At 44.6% G+C, this 13,164-nt stretch overlaps 1 protein-coding gene across 1 annotated transcript; it reads right to left on the bottom strand.

The window, feature by feature from the left end:
* Positions 1-247: 247 nt before the first annotated feature.
* On the bottom strand, positions 248-12,890 carry LOC116946016 (ribosyldihydronicotinamide dehydrogenase [quinone]-like). The gene is made up of 7 exons (XM_032960793.2): positions 12,790-12,890; positions 10,220-10,438; positions 6,096-6,269; positions 4,027-4,157; positions 1,764-1,877; positions 1,411-1,512; positions 248-1,158 (listed from the first exon to the last, which is right to left on the bottom strand). Exons 2-7 carry the CDS (start codon positions 10,224-10,226, stop codon positions 847-849), a joined length of 840 nt encoding a protein of 279 aa, XP_032816684.1. The 5' UTR covers positions 10,227-10,438; positions 12,790-12,890; the 3' UTR covers positions 248-846.
* Between the last annotated feature and the right edge of the window lie 274 nt (positions 12,891-13,164).

Here is a 13,164-nt window from a genome sequence, read left to right on the forward strand (position 1 = left end):
TGAATTAAAACCATAAAGGTTAAAACTGACATTTGCGTTGTCGGCTCCTAACGCCCCAAAAATTCGCCAAAGGCCTTCCGACATTTTATTGCTCTCCCTCGTTCTCGTCCATCGATGGCTCTAAATCCTTTAACTTTGCCTCACCATCACTTCAGCTCTTGCACCGCTTCCCTTAGTACCAACTTGTGCAGTGGCTTCTGTTGCTCTCAATTGTGTTGGTCAATGAATTATTTTGGGCAACTTATAGTTACATGTTTCAGGCATTCATGTTGCAAGATTTATTTCGAATGAGCACTGATGTAGTCAAGACTAGTGAACACATACAGTTCACAAACCCTTTCATATATCAGTCACAATTTTATAAGATACATATAAACTATTTTAGCCAGTTTTTATTATATAAATGACCCGTATGGACGATATTAATGTGTCGTTTCAACATGAGGTTTTAGTATGATCAATCAACATCTATTAAATATGCCACAGAATACATTTCCAATGGCTTACATGCTGAATATACTGTAATAATGGACATTCTGGTTTAAAGACAGAAACATTAACTGATTGTGTGAGCGCAAACATTACATCTTCATCGACGTCCCATTGCCTGATCACCTCTGCATGGTCAGTAAAAGACTTCCACCTCTGTACCGAATCATTTGGTGGTGGAAGGTGCTATGCAATCAATTAGGCCTTGTCATTGGAACATGTAATTTTAAAGAATACACCTTTTCTCAAGTTATATTCTAAATGTTAAACATCTTTCAATAAATCAATCGTACGTAATGAACATTTTGTGCATGTGAAATGCCAGCAACCAGATTGCTTATTTCAAGCAGCGGTTGGTTATTCAGCAGAGGCATCGTTGGCCTTGGTCTGGTTGTTGGGAGGGAGAGGCTTGCCGGCATGTTGGCCCACGGTGAGACCCTGGGGTTTGGTGGAGAGATTCTTCACGGTGTCATCATTGAGCACGAAACCTTTTTTGGGGTCAAAAAGCTCAAGAGGTGCAAATTTAAGCGTCTTCTCCTGCCACACGGATGCCAGTCGCTGCTCCCACATGGCCACCAGGCCCTTGCGACCCTCCTCTGGCATGAACGAAGGGCTCCATGAGATCTGTGGGGCCAAAACTTGGAAGCCACAGAAGTGCAGCATCCCTTGCTGAAAAACAAAGCGGTACAGAATATATTAGGGATCGTACAGACTTGTCTCATATCCGAGTGTCCGTCTTAGATTAGACTCAGAGGTGCCAGGGCTACATTAACGCAGGGGCTTAAGCTCCCCCCCCCCAACATTAACTACTGTTTTATATTCTTGGGTCTTTCGGTAAAGTCACGTAGATAGGTTCAAAGAAAATAATCAAAACTAACATGAATTCCATTCACAATTGTCACATTTGCAGGTTTATCTTACTTGCATGGGCCACAGGATGACATTGATGTCACCATTGACACCTGTAGGTCCATACATTGATTCCATCCCACCCGTGGTGATGGAGATCAGAGCCTTCTTTTTCTGCAACATCGAAAAAAGCCAACACGAGAGAGACATGGAAAGAAGATCCCATCACGCACGCTAATATCCAAGCAGTGGTATATATACAAGCGATCATCAAGATCAGTGGTTCTTAACCTGGGGTGCATGCACTCCCTGGGGGTGTGAGATGCCCTTTCTGAGAACCAAATGGGTGCAGGCTGCAGTAAAGGTTAAGAACCACTGATCTAGATCGCCAATCAAGGTAATAAGGACAATGTGTGCACACGTACGGTGAAAGGGCCGCCCTCATAAAACTGTGGGAACCCATAAGCGAAGCCGCGGGTGAGGACCCGATCCATCCAGCCCTTCATGATGGCAGGCATGCTGAACCAGTACAAGGGAAACTGCACGCCACAGGGTAGACACACACACGCAGGTCTCAATACAATACTGGGTTAAACTACTTATGCCCATGATGCACATGTAGTGACTAAATCGGAGACAGTAAGACTTGGAGGCACTTCTTTTATTGTACGAACACCATCGGGATAATACGCAACCTACGTGGGTACACACTATTACTGCTGTTAGCCTATACACAACACTAATCATCTTACACTAACGGCACTGAACGGAGACAGCCAACAACGATCTAGCAGCGCAATATCGAGTGAAGACGGCAGCGACGACGAGATGGTAACGACGACGATCTTGAACAGCACGACAGGGATCTCACTTCCAGCAACAGCCACGAGGTCCCTCAGAGGGGCCCTTCTTATACTGTCAGCGTGGCCTCGCTCCGCCGTGGCCACGCCCCCTCTCTAGAACCTACTAGTGGGTTCCCGAGGCTTCCCGATGGGCACCCTCTGTGACCTTTCCCCTCGTGTCTATCGTGGCCTGCTGACGTGGGTACTCCCATACAGCACAGTTACCCTTTTCCGCCAGCAGCCAGCGCTATGCCACTACACACGTATGGAATTGTGTGTCTAAGACTCGTTTGACTTGCTCGTGCACTTAATTAATTTTTAAGCCACTATAGATTCCTATGTCTGTAGATTGTACTTACACCGTAGAGTTAATAAACTTGTGGCAAATTGTGAAGGAGCTACTCTGTTGCATTCTTAATTATATACACATCAGAAACTCATCAATGCTCTTATCCCTGGAAATGGGACATTTCGCAATAATTTGGCACAAGATAAAACTCATTCATGAAGCCACTTGGAACAAGTGAATTTGTTAATTATTTAATAGGCTAATTACTGACGTGATGAACCCGTGCACACACAGGAAAGTAAACGACTGCATGAGTGTGCTCTGTCGTCTCCTTTTGTTCTATTCCATTGGAGTATTTACTGCATTTTAAATACCACACAGATAGAACAAAAAGTGTGCGCAGGCAAAATGCCACTAATTATCATGAATATGAGGCAGTATATTTCTGTAAAGCACCATGTGTTTCCATGCATTTGTGTATATGGGAGTCAATGTGTCTGTAAATGCTTGTATATATCTATGTGGGAAATGGTAATGTAGCGGTTGGTGCGCTGGCGATATGAACCCAGTGACCCGAGTTCGATTCCAGCTCATGGCCAACACCAATGACGAATATCTGAACCACACCACTCCCTCGTGTGCCGTGCCTGCCTTAATAGGTGCTTGCGAACACCACTCGTCCTAAAAGTCTATGTAGGTTGCATGGGTAAATTTGTTTTGTTGCGTACTGTATATGGGTGTTCATGTGTGTATCGGTGCATCTGTGTGGATATCAGGACAAGAGGCAGACTTATTATCAATAAGAGGAGACTACAAGGCTTGGACATCTACTAAGTGTGGACACCACAGAGGAGGTTAGCATGAAACTTATGCAACAAACTGACACACGGAAGATGCAAAATAGGAAGACCCAAGACAAGATGGGAAAAGACTGTAGACAAAGATTGGAACAATAGGAACTCACAATAATAAGAGGATATGCGGTGAAAGATCAAAGTCCTGCAAGGGGGCTGTGTCAAAATGAATAGTGCGAGCAGCTTATGATGTGTAAACAAGTGTTCATGTATGCATGTTGAACCTCTGTAGCACCGTATGTAGCCAACCGTGCTAATCAGAGTGGTGAGTGTCAATGCAAGTCCGTGTATATGGGCTTCTATGCATCTGTATTGGAAATTGGACCTCATTAGTTGTTCACAAACTGAACAAGTTAAATTGTCTGTAATTTAGAGACTTTCAAAGTGCGCCGAGCATGCCACAATCATTATGGTGATTTCAACACGGATTTAGGTGGCATTTGTGTACCCTCAAGCGGTGCTCAGATACAGAATAGCAGTGGCAGGAGAGGAAGGTTTTGTATTGCATCAAGCGCGATTGGCCAGTTTAGGACTAAGATGATCAGAGAACATCATTGTGGTGTGGTTTACTGGTTGGTGCCACAAGGGTCTTTTTATTTGCAGCAATTAAGGGCTGCACCTTCACTCTCCATTTCAGCTTCAGTCTTTTTCAGCACCCCCAACTTCCATGCGTGCCCTGGGCACCACCGATACGAGCAAGCACCTGGAAAATGACGAGGTCGGCATCCTGCACCTTCTTCTGCTCGTTCACGATGTCTTGGCTGAGTGTGCCCTTCTCCCAGGCTGCTGCAGACTCTTCTCCGTATCGAAAACACTCGGTGCCCTTCAGATCCCCTGCCGCATTCATGGGGACAGCAACCACTCAGAATCCGTGCTTCATTTCAGCCGGTAACAGGCCTGGAAATGCTGTTCCGATAATTATTTTGGCATGCCACATCAATCATCTTGTTTTTTCCTCGCGACACTGCAGCGTGTGTGGTGAAGTGAAAAAAAGTGTTTTGAATAGTGCTCATAATATACAATTAACATGCAAAGGTTTATCTAGTACTCGAGTGGGACTGCCTTGCACCGATGATCCCTACTCAAAGCCAGCCTAGCAGCGGTCCATAAAACTTAAAGTGAAATATAAAATTTTGCTCAGGACGCATCCCCCCTCTGCTAAGGCTGCCACCTCGGGAGGTAAAAAAAACCCCAGGATATATCATGAGCATAATAATATCTCAATACCAGAAGAGGGGAGAAAGGCATGTAAATGAGGGACTTGAGTAATTTTTTTTATTTCCCTTGAGAGGCTTACCGATTTCACAGCAATCTGAGTAGAAGAGGTCAGACTAAGGAAAAAGCAGTACTGGCGGTAACGCTACCATCTGCCTGCATCTTACGTGGGGATTCATGCGTAAAGACCCAGGACAATCTGTCAATGCACCATGCTTGTTTTATTATCCAACTGTCGCATGGTATGGAAAAAGGGTCGAAATGAATTAATTGATATCCAAAGGGTTTATTTACATTCAAAGAATGCATCAGTAAAACCATTATACAACCAACTAACCCTAATCCTCAGTGAAATGACACACCACAATTCACAGAGGGCATCTCCATAGCATGAGACAGCACTTTTGCTGCCAAGTTTAACAGCACCTGTTGCTGCTAGGTGATTTGGAAACTTGGCATGTGTACTCACGCCACTCATGGGACTGTGTAACCACTCATGAGACTGCGTAAACCCGTCACGAGTTTCCAATTAGCCGATACTACCCATTCCCTTGGCATCAGTACAGTACTTTGCAACCCGTGGAAAACGTAGATACCCATAAGAGGATACAGTACAAATATTCGGGCTGATAAGAAAAAAACCTGATCACACCCGAATGCATAAGTTTGCATCGGCAAATGCTTTGTTGAATAAAAAAATCAGCCCATACAATGGCAACACCCACACTTGTTCGGACTTGTATAGGAGAGCGTTTCAAGAAGTAAAAACAACCATTGGAACCCCCTTTGCCAGTAGCAAAATATGATAATTGTTTTTTTACCCTTTTATCTGGCAACAACACTGACATCTTTTTGTTTATCAGAGTTATGTTTTTTGTTTACATTCCGACCGCAGGTATCGTGGTCAATGCAAACATGACTCCTTGTAAAAAAAAGGTACCAGGGTTGTTGCCAGATAAAAGGGTAAAAAAACTATTATCAAGTAAAAACAACTTTAGAATTCTGTAATATAAGCGAGTTAAATTTCAATTAAATGTGATCTATGAAGAACAGACCACATTTACAACCATGTTTTATGCTGCACTGGCCACATGTCTGTGGATCACTCAAGTTGGGAGTTGGGGTGAAATTAGTGTGATGTGAGGTTGTGGCGGCACGGAACCCCTGGTGTGTAGAATGAGTTGCCAAGTTGAGTCTACGTTCGATTCTTACGCTAATTAGGGGGAGTCTATACTTCTGCGGAATGTGTGAGATACATTTGGAATGTGCGCGCATCTCACACGCAGGGCATAACCTCAGCCGGGTTATGTCCGTGTTGGTTACCCAGCAAATATTCTTGCCACCAGCACACCACATCCAGTATACTACTAGTTATGGCAGTGGGCACTAGTCAGGTGCCTAGTCTCCAGGCTACTCAACGACCTGGGAAATAATCGGTGAGAAATGAAGCCCCTCTCACACCAGTTGCACGAGACATGATAGGTGTGCATGCTACACCGCTGTTCTGTTCGGGACCGCGAGTCAGCAAACCTCAAAAGTGGCAAGGGTCACACGCACCTACGATGTCGGCCCGTGTTGCCACCGGGTTGAAGGTCGAGGCGTACAGGTCGGACACCTCCACCTGGCAACCCTGCTTGCTCAAGGCCTGCACGGCCGCCTCCTTGAGGGCCCCGTTGAAGGAGCGCAGGGGCTCCTGGTGAGCGAACACGATCAGCGCACGTTTGCCGGCACCTGGGCACCAAGGAGAGCACGCACATATGGCATGCATTTCACCAATTGACATGAACAGCAGTTAAAAAAAATGTTATATTTAGACGTAACTTTACCTTCACAAATGAAAGTCCAGCCCTAGAATATTCTCACTCACACCACTGATGGTGAAAGGGCCTGCAGTAGTGGAAACTCGAGTCTCGCCATGGGGTATTTTTGCCCATTCCCATACTGGCCAAACAAGCGTCTTGGAAGAGGTGGGAGTAGGCACCACCCACACTTTACCCCACCATACGCGACCTGCTAATCAACGAACTGCGGTGTGCCAATTTATACTGCTGGTTGGTGACAGGTGGGGGATTCGGGAAACATTGTTTCAAAAATGTTCTGATGTAGATTCAGGAAGGTTTGCTCAAGCATACGTATGGCTGTGGAATTACTTTCAGGAATACAGAGAGATGAGGCGTGGGTTCTTCTGGGACCTTGGTGAGAAACGTTTATTGGGCTCATTCATGCTAAATTATTAATTGGTGTAGAAAGAATCAATTAACCCTTGCATACACCTCGACACCACAGAGAAACGGTGACAATATACATCTCGTGTTTACACACTTGTATCGTTGTGATTAAAAGCTATATTTTTGTCAACTGAAAAAAAATGATGTCTTCAAAAGTTTAAGTTTGTTAAAACCGCAAGCTATATGAATTAAAGAAACGCTGAAAATATTAAGCAACAAAAAAACATTGGGTCTCCAGGTAAGATTGACCTGCGGACTGAGCTAACATCAACACCGAATTTATTTGCCAAGGGCGTGAGATTGTGTGTAGTGGAGGAGGTTAGTGTTGGGCACACCTTCAGTGCAATTGCACAGCTGTGGGCGATGTCAATAGTTGGTTGACTCTCCATCATTGCAATGGTTGGATGTTGTATGGGAATTGCATCATTCTTACAACGGCCTTGTCCAATTATGCTCTATTGCACACACTCCGGCATTTGTTCAATATCCATTGTTTGGCAATATGCAGACGAAAGTGTGGCAATCCAAAAAAAACTCTTATGGATGATATTGATCGTGAAAGCCTACGTGTTAAAGTGTGGCAATCGTTGGAAAAATGTTAATTCTTGATAGAAAGGAAATTGCCAGCTTCCCAGGTTAGGTCATGACCACTCAAAACAAACTGGCGATGCAAAATAAAATGGGATTTTGCGCATGATTTTTAGATTCTTGCATATTGATTTAACTGTAAGTAGAACGATGGACAAAACCTATCATTAAATCAATGCTGTAGCCAGCCAAACCGAACTAAAAACCGGTTTTAACTGATGTTCCCAAACAAAGTATGTGTTATAGGAATAGGTTTTACCCTTTTAACTGGCACAAAAACTGACACCTTTATTCAAGGCATCATGTTTGCAATAACCACAACACAAGCAGTCAAAATGCAAACAAAAAAGACAACTCTGATAATAATATGCACTATCCTTGAATTTGATTGGTCCACACCCGAGACGGCTTTTTTTAGAGCGTAGTCTCCATTGGTGTTGGACCAGAAGACGCCAAAAGGCGTACAACTCAAAAACAGCGCACTATCAGAGTATTGAGGGCTCGGGGTGAGCATTTACATTATGAGACCTTTGCCAGTAACAAGATATAGGAATAGGTTTTACCCTTTTATTATCAGAGTTGTCTTTTTTGTTCGCATTTTGACTGCTTGTGTTGTGGTTATTGCAAACATGATGCCTTGAATAAAGGTGTCAGTTTTTGTGCCAGTTAAAAGGGTAAAACCTATTCCTATATCTTGTTACTGGCAAAGGAGGTCTCATAAAGTATGTGTTGCTCTGCAGTGATAACCTCCCCGAAAGAGATGCAGTTATCAGTTAGCTGGTTCAATAAATTGAGATTGCACTTCGCAGCTGGAGTGTCAAAAGTAAATATGGTATCCTACCAACCCCTTTCAGATTGGGCTATAACCCCTTCGCACCTGAAGAAGGATTAGTTCGACTCCGACTGTAATGGTTGTGATGATAAGGATGATAATGCTTCTTGGGTGTGTGATGGTTGGCAGTTGTTCCTGAACTTGCACCTACATTTAATGCACAAGGGCCTCTATAATATAATCAGCTCTTGCATTAGCACCAAATGTGCCTCTTTGGCCACACAATATGAAAAATCCATCACGCGAAACGTTCCCAAGTTTGTTGGCTGTTCTAAAGACGCGTACATTTATCTGTTGCATACAGTATTGTATAACTGCACGCAAGAATGAAAAAAGCTGAGGAATGCTGCTCATGTGAGCAAGAGTTCGCGTGTTACTCTCCTTCCTTGTATGCTCAAGGTTTGTGACAGGTCATGCAGGCCCGAATTTTTTTTTTAAACTTCATCGTGAAACTGCATTGGCTGCAGAGCACAAATCAAAGCTCAACAAAATTCGTCAGCTGCAAAAACAGGAAAAAAAGATAAATAGGTAGTTATAGGTTTTACCCTTTTAACTGGCACAAAAAAACTGACACCTTTATTCAAGGCATCATGTTTGCAATAACCACAACACAAGGAGTCAAAATGCAAACAAAGACAACTCTGATAATAATATGCACTGTCCTTGAATTTGATTGGTCCACACCCGAGACGGCTTTCTTTAGAGCCCAATCTCCATTGGTGTTGGACCAGAAGACGCCAAAAGGCGTACAACTCAAAAACAGCGCACTATCAGAGTATTGAGGGCTCGGGGTGAGCATTTACATTATGAGACCTCCTTTGCCAGTAACAAGATATAGTAATAGGTTTTATCCTTTTAACTGCCACAAAAAAACTGACACCTTTATTCAAGGCATCATGTCTGCAATAACCCCAACACAAGTAGTCAAAATGCAAACAAAAAGACAACTCTGATAATATTCACTGTCCTTGAATTTGATTGGTCCACACCCGAGACGGCTTTCTTTAGAGCATAGTCTCCACTGGTGTTGGACCAGAAGACGCAAAGGAGGTCTCATAATGTAAATGCTCACCCCGAGCCCTCAATACTCTGATAGTGCGCTGTTTTTGAGTTGTACGCCTTTTGGCGTCTTCTGGTCCAACACCTCTAAAGAAAGCCGTCTCGGGTGTGGACTAATCAAATACAAGGACAGTGCATATTATTATCAGTTGTCTTTTTGTATGCATTTTGACTGCTTGTGTTGTTATTGCAGACATGATGCCTTGAATAAAGGTGTCAGGTTTTTTGTGCCAGTTAAAAGGGTAAAACCTATTACTATATCTTGTTACTGGCAAAGGAGGTCTCATAATATAAACAATAGGTGTTTTGGGCAATGGCCCTTCATGTGCTATGAAGGGCCATTGCTCGAAACGTCACCTATTGACGAATGAGAGTTTTTGTTTGGAGATGTGGCGACTTTGATGACGATGGTGCCGAGATCAGCGTTCGAGGCGAGTGAACAACTCTGTCCAGGAGCAATCGCCGCAGGACGGACGACATTGATGTGGCGGACGAGAGGCAGACGACGCAACACCTCCCGCTTTGCCCACACAGCTCGAGGAATGCCTCCGCTTTGTGCGCAAAGTCTTGGAGCAGGCGAGCGCCGCCAAAGATGCGCTCGCTCACTGGGAGGGCCATTCGACTTTAGTGGCGAGTGGAGACGAAGAGAGAGCGGCTCAGGGCACGCCGGGCGCAATGCGGGTTTGGTGAAGGCGGGGGTCGCGGTCACGACACGTTTCGCTGCCACACGACGGCGTTCATTCTCTGCACGGCCCTCACTCTCTCTCTAGCTGCTGCTGCTGCCTACACACCGCAGAGCCACTCCGCACTGTACACACGTAGCTGAACATGCCTATTTTTAAAGATTAACACGGGCCTCCCAACTTGTAAACGAGGGCAAACAAGGACATCGATTGTACACTCACGTACTACGACTGTACCGACTGGTGTGGCGTGCACGCACCAGCAGTGCAGCACGCACAGCGGACACTCACCGCTCATCTTTTTTGCTGGCCCCTTCGACAGAGGTGACACGAACAGGCGGGCAGGCCACGGTGGTGTAGGGGTGCTGCTGCACAACGCGTCTCGTGCGGCGGCGGCGGCTGAATTGCAATGCGCGCGTGACGGCAGGAAGCGCCGCTTATATACCGTGCAGCCCCTTGCCGTGCCCGAGAGGCGGCGAGTGGGGAGAGAGCCGCTTCGAATTGCCCTGCCTGGGGGCGGGGGCAAAGACAAAGATTCCCCCGTGTGGCCTCGACAGACTTCTGGAGGGCGAGTGCTGTTGTTAGCGAGCACCTTGGGTGCACCTGCGGTTAAGGCCGACAGCGGCAGATGAGTTGGGTTGGTGGCCAGCACCACGCTCGCCGGCGTTTGTTTCCCGACTGGCGATTGTTTTTTTACACATCGCACGAGGTTTTCAGTTTTTTTTTTCAGTTTCATTTATTAGGTATGGCCCTGTGAGCCACGCGGCTCTTGACTCGGGTGCAACCGCAACAAACAAAAAACATGAACAAGAAACATCTTAAAGTGACTACGCGCAACAGAAACATTCAGGAAAAAACAGCAAAGTCTTCCAGAAAAAGCACCGTATATCAACGCTGTGTGCAAAATCCCAGTGGGATGCAAGTCAAACAATAACCATAAGACAATTTAGATTAAAGTTATCAGTCTAACTCTGTACTACAACAAACAAATATGGCTAAATCAAAACGTTTTAAAAATCACCAAAATAAAGCTATAAAAGCAATGTAATAGTGATCATAGGAACTGTGATTCAAATTTAACAATAAACGATATACATCACATGTACTACCAAACTTTGCAGCCATAGCTAGCAGCATGAGTCACTTCATATCAGCAGGAGTATCAAAAATTGTCAATGCACCTTTAAAGATTAGCACACTATCATCAAAACTCAAGATCATACTTTGCAGTGGTCATCCGGAGCGATACATTTGATTTCAGGCCACTGAATAGCAGTGGCAGCGAGGGGTGTACAGCTCCTCAAGAGCAGTTTTGTGATCCAAGTTGAAGTTTATTGGCGATAGCATTCCAGACTCTGGGGGCATCAATAGCAAAGGCCATTCCTCCAGTTTTTGTACGGCAATAGGGAATGTGAAGTTGGTAAATGAGCGAAGACCTGAGGTCACATTTGTTCTTTGAAACAGAGAGGAGATCCAGCAGGTAGTCTGTGGATTTTTTTGTAAGTACATCGTGAATAAATAAGATCGAACATTAAGAGATGTTAAGTTTGACCCAATGTAGAGATCGCAGTGGTGGGTCCTATATTGGCTGTTCAATGCAGATCTTCAGGCCGAGTGATAAATTTAGCCAAGCTTCTTCAGTACAGTACTTGGGGCTGATTTATACACGATGTCACAGTAATCAAGTAGAGGCAGTATGGTAGCTTTTATCAATTCCAAACGGAACATTGGGGGGAAGCAGTGCTTGTGTCGATACAGAAAACCAATTTATAATTTTGTCTTTTTACCAATATAATCAATGTGTTCTTGAAAATTCAGTTTTGAATACAAAATGACCCCAAGATACTTATAGATCTTGACTTGCTCTATTTGATAATTATTTAAGGAATGTAATTGGGGAAAAAATAACTTCCTGCTATAATCCTGGTGAGAAGCATAGCACCTTGGTTTTGGAGGTATTCAGGACAAGTTTAAGAGCAACTAGCTGATGCATATTCTTGGTACTTTCGGTAAAGTCACGTAGAAGGGAAACAATAATATAATAAAACATACATAAAACAATAAACTTTTTACGACGTTTCGACTGCAACACAAGCAATCATCATCAGGTGTGAAAACCACAACAAGAAATTTGAAAGCTTTAAAACAAAATTTAGCTGATGTAGTTTGTCAAAATCACCCTAGAGCTTAGCAATCACGTCATTCGGAGAGCGGCCAGCAGTCATCAGTATCGTGTCATCTGCAAACAGATTTACCCTGGAATGATCCAGGTCAGTGCCCAAGTCATTGACATATAGAGAGAACAAGAGGGGGCCGAGGATGGAACCCTGTGGAACCCCTTTTGTTATCTTAACACTGTTTGACCTCCAACCATCTATGAATACAGTTTGGGTGCGAGAAGAGAGGTAATTTTTGAACCATTCTATTGCGTGTTTGGAGAAATGGAGGCAACTTAGTTTACTCGTTTGAGGCTGAGTCGACCGAGGGGGGAGGCCCAGGGCCGGTTCAGGAAGTGTTGTCGAACTCGGGTGGCCGGGTTCGTAGCGTAGCGCGCTCCACCGTGCCCACCAATTCCTTCCCTCCCATCCCCACTTCACACTCGCCCTGCTCTCAAAGCGTGGCCAATTCTCCAGATTATGTTTATTGTTGTTGTTGTATGTGCTATGAAGAAGGGCCATTGCCCGAAACGTCGCCTGTTATATTTGGTTTCTCATTTTAAGACCTGAAAGTGCTTTTAACAAATGCTTTTATTTCGTGTTATCTGTGTTTGTGCAACACTGCCATAAAATAACTATCACCAAATAGTATTTTACAACACTGAAATAATGGTGGTGGCGAAGATGAAGACGATGACTACATACGGAGGGAAGCTTCGAGTTCGGCTCGGCGCTGCGGCCCCCTCGTCCCGAGCCCGGTCGGGACTCTGCTGGTGCTGCTGCGCTGCTGATGCACGCAGCACCGCGGTGGCTACGTGATGTTAACTACCTCGCCCGGTGTACAGGGGGTCGTGGGTTCGAACCAGACCCTGACGCCTGTTGTATATTTGGAGTTTACGGTCTCTTTGTCTTCCCGTGGTCACGTGGAATTTTTTCTGACTCCTCATCGCTTTCTCTCCAAATTATTTAAAAACTCGCTTTCAGAGTATTTGGCTGTGATACATTTTTACATGATAAGCAATTTCATTGGGCTATCATTTGTGGCCAGGTCCTTTCTGAAAAAGAGCTATATAGCTCAGT

Source organism: Petromyzon marinus, chromosome 25 (genome assembly GCF_048934315.1).
Source record: "Petromyzon marinus isolate PM22_M1 ecotype Great Lakes invasive population chromosome 25, UKy_Petmar_22M1.pri1.0, whole genome shotgun sequence".
Taxonomy (NCBI): Eukaryota; Metazoa; Chordata; class Hyperoartia; order Petromyzontiformes; family Petromyzontidae; genus Petromyzon; species Petromyzon marinus.